This window comes from Ranitomeya imitator, chromosome 3 (genome assembly GCF_032444005.1).
Source record: "Ranitomeya imitator isolate aRanImi1 chromosome 3, aRanImi1.pri, whole genome shotgun sequence".
In the NCBI taxonomy this organism is placed as follows: Eukaryota; Metazoa; Chordata; class Amphibia; order Anura; family Dendrobatidae; genus Ranitomeya; species Ranitomeya imitator.
Window position 1 is genome coordinate 658,251,248 of NC_091284.1, and position 12,312 is coordinate 658,263,559.

General features: G+C 45.8%; 1 protein-coding gene across 1 annotated transcript in view; it reads right to left on the reverse strand.

Moving 5' to 3' along the window:
- Positions 1-838: 838 nt before the first annotated feature.
- Positions 839-12,312, reverse strand: part of NUFIP1 (nuclear FMR1 interacting protein 1) — a 66,769-nt gene continuing 55,295 nt past the window's right edge. Inside the window, exons 9-10 of the mRNA XM_069758256.1 lie at positions 3,031-3,278; positions 839-1,231 (exon numbers count right to left, since the gene is read on the reverse strand). Of these exons, the coding sequence (XP_069614357.1) occupies positions 932-1,231; positions 3,031-3,278 (548 nt within the window). The 3' untranslated portion in view covers positions 839-931. The remainder of the gene's footprint in view (positions 1,232-3,030; positions 3,279-12,312) is intronic.

A 12,312-nucleotide genomic window follows, 5' to 3' on the forward strand; every position in this document is an offset into this window, starting at 1 on the left:
CTAGCGCACGCCCACAAAGGGTATTGAGTGACGGACCCGGAGACGCGGGCTGCAGCGTTTCCGAGTCAGTCACTGCTAGCGAAAGATAGAGCTAGCAGCTGCTCTATCTGTGCTAGCGCCATTGAACGCCAGCACTTGCGCTAGCAGCAGCCCGTTAGCTTATGTGCTAAATGGGGTGCTGCTAGCACAATGTGAACCCGGCCTTACCCTCACAGTACCTGCAATTCATGGTGATGCTGGAGCTGCTCCTCAATGTTTCCCCTTCCTTCCATCTGTGATGATTCATAAGAGATCAGGTGGTGTGGCCTGCTTCTGGCTGCTAAGAGCACCCAGTCCCCCGATAATGTACCCTCATCTTGGACTGCAGTGGAGAAAACATTATCAGGAGACTGGCTGCTACTATCTGACGGGAGCAGGCCACACCTCCTGATATGTGACAAAACGTCACAGATGGAGGGGGAGCAGTGAGGAGCAGCTCCAGCATCACACCGATCCGCAGGTACAGTAAGGATTACTAACAGCATTATTCATATTAACTTTGTTTATGAAGGCATGGGCATTCAAATATGTGTTCTCTCGGGAGTACCCCTTTAAGTGAATTCAAAAGGTGCACAACTGCTGTATAATGTTCACCTTTGTTAAATGTGTGATAGAGGAGAGAAGAATTTTCCTCTCAATGTGCTGTGTCTGGGAAACATCGTAGCAACGAGTCTCAGCCCATGCTGCAGCAAAGTTTAGGCAAACTGAAAAGGGGATAAATATTGACAATTGCAAATATAAGTCATAACGGACAAAAAGAGTGTCATTACGCATCTACAGAGACAGGACAGTCAATTCCGACAATCAGTTACTTTATACAAGTTAAGTACAGTATGAAACCATTAAAAAAAAAAAAAAAAAAAAATAGTCTTTTCTAGTACAATGTAACATTTTAAACAGCAAATGTTTCCATACAGCTAGCATTGGTCTCCCAGATCTCATCATCCACAGGATCTAGCGGCCTGAGGACCGAGCTAGTCACAGGCATCTTTTTATCATCCAGTCCACTGTAATGCTCGCTTTTCACTTTGGATTTTCTTTCTCCATTTAGATCTGTGAGTTTTGCAGGTGAAGACTCTTTGGAGACCTGCACCTCGTTGTTCAATGTGGCTTCAAAAAAGCGATTTTGGACAATGTATCTGACGCACTGTAAAATGACATTTCTTTCATGTCTTATGTCACGAGCCAACAACTAGAAAAAAAAGAAAGATAAAATGTCATAATATAATGCAATAGTTTTCTGCTAAAAAAATTAAGTCAGAAACCATGGATGCCCAGGTACATGTCCTACAAGAAAGCTGCGTGCCCAGGCAGATACCAGACAAGAATGTAAGCTGCTTTTAACAAAAACGCAATTCCACTAAATATCCCACAATCTATTCTCGAGAGGACAAGGTAATAATTATCTGCTAACAATGTGGCATATAGGCCAAGCTAAGCCAGACACCCAAATCATAAATGCTGTAAAAGTGTAAGGAAAATGGAAGCCAAAAACCGTAATGATTTTGCTTGACGCTTCTTCCTTGGGGGACGTTGATCTACAGCCCCCCCAGGAAGAAGCGTCAAGCGAAACGCGCGTCGGGTTTTTTTTCCTTCCTACAGCAACCTCCACGCCACAGGTACTGTCAACGCTCTATTAACTTTCTTGTACATGGTCTTGGACCCTGTTGTTGCAAGGGTCATTCTATACCTTGATGTTCCTATTCTGCTATGCACTTGCACTTTAACACAGTGTACTTTTATTGTTCATAGGATGTAACCCTTTTTCTGACCGTTTATTTGCCACACTGTGGTCATTGCATATATCTACCTCATTATTCTAGAACCTGCTGGTGCACGTGTCTATCAGATACTCTTATACTCTATGCCACAAGTGCCTTGACTTTTCTTGTATCCACATTTTGGATTTATATTGTTTTAATGTATGTGGCCGTCAGTGGATCTTGTAATCATTTCTATTTGTACTGCTTGACTTATGGTACAGGTTGCTAGGAATTTACTCTTCCTTGTTCTATGTCCCCTTTTTTAAATATTTTCTATTCTATTTTTTTTATTTTAAATTTAAATGTAAATAAAATTATTCTATTTTACTTTGGGCTCTCCACTTCGCTTTTTTTGATTTATTATAAATGTACATGAAGATAACCTGTCAACATGATTTTGTAAAGTAAAGACATGGCTGTAATACCGATTACACCGTTAGCTTTGGTGAAGAAACTCGCTTTGTTGTTCTTCTGTAATCACCATATGAAGTTTTCAGCTAATTAGATTTTGGTGCACAGGGGGTGACTGTATACTGGGTCTCCTCCTCCCTGTCTGTGATTCCCCAGCCTATGGGGGGTGCAACGCAAGGAGACTCTCCTCACAGTTTGAGAAGCATTAGTCTAGATAATCCGCAGAAATATGAGCAAGCATATATTTCTAGTATAATGGACGCTGGTTTCTAGTATAATGGTTGATGGCCCTCATCTAAGTTACATTTTAACAAGTGCGAAAACGACATTCCAGATTTTAATGCAAATAAGGTTTCCATTCATTGACCAGTAGAAAATGATCATTTATTAGAACATGATGAGAGAAATTTATAATGGTGTTTGCTCCCAAAGTTTTATGCCATTTTCTACATTTCCTCACTAGAAATGCACTAATTTATTCAATCTTTTTAGCCATGCAATGATGCAGTTTTTTTTTATACCTGTGCCAAAAAAGGGGAAGGGCATAAAAGCTTTTGGTCAACATATATCAGAATTGAACATAAATACGACTGCTTTAGATAAAAAAAAAAAAAAAATTATATAACAAAATAAGTTGTTATGGTTATGATTATTAATAATAATAAAAAGGTGATTACAAATGGTAAATATGTAAGCCTTAAATTTACAAGGGTGGAGCAGAAATTGAGAAAAATGACTTTGGTATGCTTGCATTTAAAAAAAAAAAAAAACAACAACTCATCTTTCCATCATTTGCAAAATGATTTCATTTTCTTACCATTTCTAGCAGAGTATTCCGACGCTTTGTGTTAACTGGTCTCTTGGTGTTGTTGCGGCCTTTATTCGTGTGGCTTCTGTTATGGGAGACTTTTGGCTTCAATTCAGTACTGCATGAGTCTGCGTTTGACACTTCTGAGGTGTTCTTAGTCTTTACGCTCGCAGGCACAGAGTCCGTACTCTGCCTGTGTGCTTCTAATATATGCCTGTTTTCTTCTATGGCTTCACTTATCTTCTTCATTGGGATCTCTGAAACAGAAACCATGAGTTATTGATTCAGATCGATGAGTGTTAAATAGAAGTTGCATGAAAATAGCCGAAGTTCTGAAACGTCAGATTACAGATTAACCAAACACTGTACTGTGTAGCGTCATAGCACGTGGCCACTAGAGGGCGCCAACACATTTGCCAATAACACCTAAATATGACAGCGAATTATCGGTCACTACTAAATTCTTTACAAATTTACAGGCGACTAGTATTTGTAGTCAACTACGTGGTTTGTTGGATTTTAGGCTTGTTAAGGCTGTAGGAGAAGTGTTACAAAAGCCCTTTCATGGGCAAATTGTCTTGTTGGAGATTAAATGGATTGCCTCATGTAAATTATTAAAACACATGTCCCAGATCAGCGCCATTCCAGTGCTGTCAGTGCGGTGCTTCCTGGCGCTCATGTGCATACAGATAGAGCGCAGCTGCACCTTTCACACATTTCATCAGAAGGAAAAGTTGAATCCCAATATGTAGTAAGTGTAATAATATTAGCAAATACCTCCAGTTAGATATGCAGTATAGTTCTTCTGATTCGCTACATTGCTTTCCACATGTGCAGGCCATTGCAGTAGCTTAGGTATCCATTATTACAACCACTAACAACTGTCACTATGAGTAGTTGTAACCATGGATAAATAAGCTACTGCAATGCCTGCAAATGGGGTAAGTGACCTATATTTCTAATTGGAGGTATTTGCTATTATTACACCTACTACGTATTGGGACAGGATCTTGAAGATGGGAATACCCCTTTAAGTCTGACCGCTCTGTGAAAGCTGCAGGAAGCCGGCGCTGACATCACTGCAGCAGTTGTGATGCAGGAGGTTAGTATGCGTTTGCTACTTTATGTTATCTGGAGCACTTTAAAAAATGAGCATTACTGGACAATCTCTGATTTTAAATCCTTCCAAACATATTAAGTACTATTACAGCATATGTTGGGTCTCAATCATTGCAAATGGCTGTCATTCTTTTGTCACTTTCTAAGCAAACAGAAAACAGGTGTGTACGGGTGTATACTTCGAGCAGCCACTTCCATGTATAACTAACAAAGTTTAATTCTGTGATGCTATAGCGCATAAACATGAATTATATGAAATTTTAATTGAACTTTGTTAGATATACAGGGTGGGCCATTTATATGGATACATCTAAATAAAATGGGAATGGATGGTGATATCAACTTCCTATTTGTGGCACATTAGTATATGGAAGGGGGAAACTTCAAGACTGGTGGTGACCATGGCGGCCATTTTGAAGTCAGTCGTTTTGGATCAAACTATTTTTTCCACTGGGAAGAGGATCATGTGACGCATCAAACTTATTGAAAATTTCACAAGAAAAACAATGGTGTGCTTAGTTTAAACGTAACTTTATTCTTTCATGAGTTATTTACAAGTTTATGACCACTTATAAAATGTGTTCAAAGTGCTGCCCATTGTGTTGGATTGTCAATGTAACCCTCTTCTCCCACTCTTGACACACTGATAGCAACACCTCAGAAGAAATACTAGCACAGGCTTCCAGTATCCATTGTTTCAGATGCTGCACATCTCGTATCTTCACAGCATAGACAATTACCTTCAGATGACCCCAAAGATAAAAGTCTAAGGGGGTCAGATCAGGAGACCTTGGTGGCCATTCAACTGGCCCAGGACGACCAATCCACTTTCCAGGAAATTGTTCATGTAGGAATGCTCGGACCCGACACCCAAGATGGTGCACCACCACATTATGGGTGTCAGGTCTGAACATTCCTACATGAAGCGTTTCCTGGAAAGGGTCGACAAAAATCAAATCAAATTTTTTTCTTCTTCACAATCTTTAAAAAAAAGAAGAAAAAACACACTACAGATGTTTGGCATCTGTGTTAACATAATAGTCTAGATAATCATGTAAACTGGTCATTTGTAACATACAATGAACACCATAAAAACACAACACGAAAAACAATTACCATACAAATTTTAGTTTGTTTTTTCCCCCCACGATTTCACTGCACTTTAAACTTTTTTCTTTGCTTTCCAGTAAATTGAATGGTATAATGAATTGTTGTTCAAAACTACAACTCGTCCTAAAAAAAAAACAAGCCCTCAAAGGTTCGGTTGACAGAAAAATAAAAAGGGATATGGCCTTTAGAATAAGTGGAGGGAAAAAAGCACAAAAAAAAAAAATAATTGCCTGGTATGGAAGTGGTTTATACTCCAGCCCATTAGCTAAATGAAGTGCTACATAGATACACGGGTATTACATACCTGGTAATGTGTTTTTTCATGAGACATGACGGCACCACGAGAGAGGGGATCCGCCCATCAAGGACAGGAAACCTTCAAGATAAAAGGGGCGGCTCCTCTCTCCACATCAGTTGTTTTACAGAGTACGAGAGGAACTCCGCTGGTTAGTGTACACATAAATAATACATCCTATACGGTTCTATTCACCGATACCCCAGGGAGTGTATAATACAAATAATGCTAATAATGCACCCAACTAATGACGTGATCAAAAGGGTGGGAATATAAGGGTGCCGTCATGTCTCATGAAAAAACACATTACCAGGTATGTAATACCCGTGTTTTTCCATCATACATGACGGCACCACGAGAGAGTTACAGAGATTTGTATTCTCTTCTAGGGAGGGATCACTGCTTGTAACACTCTTCTCCCAAAAGTGAGATCAGAGGTAGCAGATAGGTCTAGTCTATAATGTTTAAAAAATGTAGACGGAGAGGACCAAGTGGCCGCCTTACAGATTTGGTCGATGGTAGCATCAGCTCTCTCCGCCCACGACGTCACCATGGCCCTCGTGTAGTGGGCTTTCAGACCCTGTGGAACAACCCTGCCTGCACTACTATATGCTAGAATAATGGCCTCTCACCCATCTAGCTATAGTCTGTTTTGAGGCTTTAAGGCCCTTCCTTGACCCCTGGAACGAAACAAATAAAGCCCTCTGTTTCCTCCAGGATTTTGTACTCTCTAGATACTGTAGGATACATCTCCTAACGTCTAGGCAATGGAGTCTCTCCTCTTTTTTGTTACTAGGGTTGGGACAAAAAGAGGGTAGGGTTATATCCTGAGCTCTATGGAATCTCGATACCACTTTGGGGAGATACGCCGGATCTAATTTTAATACAACCCTATCGTCCATGATTTGTGTGTAAGGAGGGTCAGCTGACAACGCGTGTAAATCCCCTACCCTACGGGCTGATGTAAGTGCCACTAACAAAGCTGTTTTTAATGTTAGTATTTTATCAGAAGTTGTATTTAACGGCTCAAAGGGGCTTTCCGTCAGGGCAGTTAACACTAGATTTAGATCCCATGGTGGAGGAGTAGGAGATGGGACAGAGTCAGCTCTACTACAGGCACGGATAAACCTCACCACCCACCTATTACTTGCCAGGTCACAGTTGAATAGGGCTGCTAAGGCTGAAATGTGTACTTTGAGGGTACTAACAGCTAACCCTAGAGCTAAGCCCTTCTGCAGGAACTCCAGTATTGCCACTATCGGGACCTCCCCTTCCCGTATTGGCCCTGAACTGGACAGGAATTTCTTCCATATCCTCCCATAGATCTTGGTCGTTACTGGTTTTCTGCTGCTGAGCAAGGTGGATATTAACCCAGCTGAGAACCCTTCTTTCTCTAGTAACGACCGCTCAAATGCCAGGCTGTCAAATGAAGCCCGGAGTGCTGCGGGTGGTTGAAGGGACCCCGAGTTAGAAGGTCCTGGTCTTCCGGGAGAACCCACGGGTCCGTCACTGACATCACTCTCAGCCAGTAGAACCACGGTCTTTTCGGCCAGAAGGGCGCTATCACGATCACTCTGGCCTTGTCTTCTCTGATCTTCCTCAGAACCACTGGGATTAGACATATCGGTGGGAAGGCATACAGGAGTCCAGACGTCCATTTTATGCTGAAGGCATCTACTGCCAACGGCCTGTCTGTAGGGTTCAAGGAGCAGAATTTTTGGACTTTCTTGTTGACTTTTGAGGCAAAGTGGTCCACCCTGGGTTTTCCCCACATGTGCACTATCCGTTGAAAAACGGACTTTTTTAGGGACCATTCCCCTTGCCTCAAGTGGTTCCTGCTTAGAAAGTCTGCCTTTATGTTGTCCACACCTCGGATATGCAGGGCCGATAATGACAGGAAGTGCCTTTCGGCTAGAGACATGAGTCTTGTGGTTATGTGCATCAGTGCCCGAGAGCGGGTGCCTCCCTGGTGGTTCACGTATGCGACCGCTGTTCGATTGTCCGATAGGACTCTCACATGATGCCCTGCCAAGTGTGGAAGTAATCTCTCTAGCGCCCTTTCTATTGCTAGGAGCTCCCACTCGTTTGAGGATAGATCTTTCTCCTCTTGAGCCCAGGGGTCTTGGACCCATAGTGTGTCTGAGTGAGCTCCCCATCCCCATGGACTGGCGTCCGTTGTGATTACCATGGAGGCTGTGAATGTCCAGGGAACTCCTCTGGGGGATGACTATCTGTAACCACCGTCTGAGAGATTGGAGCACAGAGAGTGGGAGAGTGAGCTTCTGCTCCAACTGTCCCTGAAGTTCTCGGTCGTTCTGCAGCACATACCATTGCAGTTCTCTTGCATGGAACTGGGCCCATTTTACTGCCGGTATGCAGGAGGTTAGGGACCCTAACACAGACATTGCCCTTCTTAAAGTCATCTCCGTTTTTTTTTAATGTGGCCATAATCATCTGTTTGATTTTTTCTTCTTTTTCTACTGGGAGGCGACACTCCTGTGCCACGGAGTCTACCGTTATCCCCAGGAAATTCTGGATCATTGCCGGCTCTAGCTTGGACTTCTTGAGATTTAGTTGCCATCCCAGTGTCTGAAGAGTGTCCATCACTATCCTGACCTGCTCCTGACAGTGAGAAAAGTTCTTTCCCACTATCAGGAAGTCGTCCAAATAGGGAATTATTAGAGTGTCTTTTTCCCTGAGATGTGCTGTGACCTCTGCAATCAGCTTCGTAAATACGCGTGGGGCGGTTGCTATCCCAAAGGGCAGAGCCCTGTACTGGAAGTGACGCAGCTGGGACCCCATCTGAACTGCCACTCTGAGGAACTGACGATCTTGTTGTCTGATTGGGACGTGATAATAAGCGTCCTTGAGGTAAAGGACGGACATGTAGCACTGGGAATAGAGAAGTTTTACCGCCGATTTTATGGTTTCCATCTTGAATGATGGTACTACAAGAAATTTGTTGAGGCCTTTTAGATTTATAATTGTCCTCCAAGAGTTGTCCGGTTTTTTTATGAGAAAGAGAGGGGAATAAAATCCTTCCCTCCTTTCGTTTATAGGAACTTCTTCCAAGACGTGCTTGTCTAGGAGTGATGTTACTTCCCCCTCCAGACTGTCTTGCTTCTCTTGGGAGGACTGTACCGGGGTCTGCATATACCTTCTTGGAGGCCAGTGGTGAAATTTTAGCTTTAGGCCTGATCCTACGATCTGCCGGATCCATATGCTGGAGGAGATCCTCTCCCAGGCTGGAAGGAAGTGAGAGAGCCTCCCTCCCACCTGAGAAGGACCGTCACTGGGAGGGTTTTTTGGTGTCTCTGGGGGCCTTGCCGAAATAGAAGCCCTTTCCTCCCCTGGGTCGCTTGTCCAGGTTGCTCCTGTCCCGGTCTCTGTATTGCTGCCTTCGGAACTTTTGGCCTCTCCGAAAGGTGCGACGAAAGGGCTGAAACGGCTGTCTTGGGAAGTTCTTCTTTTTATCACCGGCCTTCTCCAGTACCTCATCTAATGCCGGTCCGAACAGGAAGTTTCCCTCACAAGGCAAAGAACAAAGCTTCATTTTGGCCTGAGTGTCCCCTGGCCAGCATTTGAGCCATACGGCATGGCGTCCAGTGTTAGCTAATGCTGCTGATTTTGCTGCCAGCCTAGCAGAGTCTGCTGATGCATTCAGCCAGAAACATAGCCGCTGCCCTCATAGTTGGAAGTGACTCTAGAATAGCTTCCCTGGGAGCTTTTTGCTCCACCTGTTCCTCCAGGTTGTCTATCCAGATCTTAAGGGATCTGGCGACACAAGTGGCCGCGATAGCTGGCCTTAGTGCTCCCGCTGAGGCTTCCCAAGCTGTCTTCAGGGAACTGTCCACCTTCCTGTCCAGAGGTTCTTTTAAAGAACCTAGGTCCTCGAACGGCAGGGAAGACTTCCTGGCCACTTTTGAGACCGCCACATCGATTTTTGGGGCTCTGTCCCAAGATGAGGATGCTTCCTCTTCAAAGGGATACCTTCTTTTAAGGGAGGTAGTTATTTGGGACCTCTTTTCCGGCCTCTGCCATTCCCTTTTGATTAGTTCTTGAATTTGATCGTTAACAGGGAATGATCGCCGTTTCTTCTTTTGTAGGCCACTGAACATGAGTTCTTGGGCTGTCTTTTTGGCCTTCTCCTCTACCAGCCCCATGGTAGAGCGAACAGCTTTAATAAGTTTATCTGTAGCCTCTGCTGGAAAGGTGTCTTCCTCCTCAGAGCTACTATCAGAACAGCGGGCCGTATCAGACTCCTGCTCTGACCCCGAGGAATCCCTTTGGGATGCTATAGAGGGGCTGGATCTGTCCCTAGATCTGGCATCTGTGTCAGGTGTCTGTAATGCTCTTACGGACTTAGAGACTTCGGACTGGATCAGAGATCTTAGGCTGTCCGTAAAGGAGGGTGTTTCCTCCGCCACAGTCTGGTTAATACAGTCCTGACAGTCTTTTACCCCAAGATGACATTAAGGGCTTTTTACATAAGGGACATTCTCTATTTTTAGTCTTCGCCTTATACTTTTTGGGGACCTCCTATACTCCACCCCGCAATGTATGTAAGAAAAGAGGGGAGAGACGGAGATAAGAGAAGAGAAAAGAACAGGCATTAGCGTACTGGACTTTCTCGTAGTTCACTCACCACTCGGACGTTTTCAAAGTACGGGTACCGGATCCGGAGGTTGGCTGGTTTTCTCCGTGTCTCCCAATGAGACTAGGGACCCCTCCTTGTTACGCCGATCCGTCCGTATACTGTCCGAGCGGCTTTTGCTGCTGACATGGCGGGTCTGGCTTTTTTCGCTTGAGCGAAACCGCCTCTCCTGCACCTCTTGCTGTGGTATCAAATGCTCTGGCGAGAAACTCTCCATTATACGCACCCGTACGCAACAAGAGTAGTCACCTTCAACCTGGCCTGGTTTAGTGACACAGGGCAGCGCAGCTGGCTTGCTTAAATAGATTCACTCTTTTTTTTAATGAATCACCTGGTTGATCCTGCTACCATTGGTCGCTTCATTACTCATGAATAGGGTTGAGCGAAACGGATCGTTCATTTTCAAAAGTCGCCGACTTTTGGCAAAGTCGGGTTTCATGAAACCCGACCCCTGTGTGGGGTCGGCCATGCGGTACGCGACTTTCGCGCCAAAGTCGCGTTTCGTATAACGCGCTTGGCGCCATTTTTTTCAGCCAATGAAGGGGCGTGGGAGAGTGATGACATAGGTCTTAGGGGCGTGGACGCCTATCGCCATGTTGTCGATTGTGCGCTGTAGCGATTTGCACTGTGTAACACCAGCCTTTCAGTTCAGGGACGGACGGAGGGGGAGAAAGAGAAAGAGAAAGAGAAAGAGAAAGAGAAAGAGAAAGAGAAAGAGAAAGAGAAAGAGAAAGAGAAAGAGAAAGAGAAAGAGAAAGAGAAAGAGAAAGAGAAAAAGAGAAAAAGAGAGAAAGAGAGAAAGAGAGAGAGAGAGAAAGAGAGAGAGAGAGAGAAAAAAAAAAAAAATTCCCATTGGCTTTGCATCCTCGACTTTTCGCCATAATCGGCCGATTTCACTCGACTCGACTTTTGAGATAGTCTGGTTTCGCGAAACCCGGCTCGACCCTAAAAAAGTCAAGGTCGCGCAACCCTACTCATGAATGATTACCTGGCTGATCGTGCCTGCACCACTTCCGGTGCACGTGAAGCAATCAACTACCTGGTTGATCCTGCGCCTGTCAGCGCGACCCCGCGCTATATACATATGTCCAAGCGCGCACCTGGCAACCACATCCGGTGCGCGCTTTACCATTTACCTGGTTGATCCTGCCTCTGTCTGAGCAGTGCGCGCGCACCCGGACCTCACTACCGGTGCGCGCTTTCATATCCCCATTTACCTGGTTGATCCTGCCTCTGTCTGAGCAGCGTGCCGCACCCGGACCTCACTACCGGCGCGCGCCGCTGTACTGTGCTCCAGGCGCGCATCCGGTCACCACTTCCGGTGCGCGCCGCCTTTTTGGGTCCCCCCGGCGCCATGCTCCTGCACGAGGGTTCCTGCTGCCGCCGGCTTCAGCGCCTGTGCGCGCTTTACCTCCAGGCGCGCACCCGGCTCTGCTTGCGGTGCGCGCCGAAGAGTCTGTGTCCCCCACCCCCCTCGCTGCATTAAACGTTCCGTGCGCGTCTACCTCTCAACCCGGATACCTGGTGCCGGCTGGAGGGAGGCTTCCGGGACCACAGCTCTTCACTCACCAGCCACTGCTTCATCAGGTACCGACAGGGAGGAGGGGGAAGGGGGGACACCTGCACTCAACAGGGAGGCCCAAAGAACCTCCGAGGAGCTTACCTAGCCCAGGCACCGATGTGCTATACGGGCTGCATGGCCACCTCTGGTCAACAGGGGGGGCACCATAGAAAGTGACCCCCGTGGACAGGCAGGATTTCCACTCTACAGGGGGGAGCGCGCCTGCGGCCCCCGTGGAGTATCTTCACCCGGGCATTCGCCTCGCGGGCTGTGGCCATGCTTCGCTCAGGGGGGGCATGGTATACATTGACCCCCGAGGCGACTACAGGTACCTGGTGACGGGTGCAGCAGACAGCGTCCGCCCAAATCCACCCGACCCAGGCCCCGGCATCCTCTTCTGTCTTCAGACGACTTCCGTCTTGAGGGTTCCCCGTCAAGGACAGGAAACCAACTGATGAGATGTGGAGAGAGGAGCCGCCCCTTTTATCTTGAAGGCTTCCTGTCCTTGATGGGCGGATCCCCTCTCTCGTGGTGCAGTCATGTATGATGAAA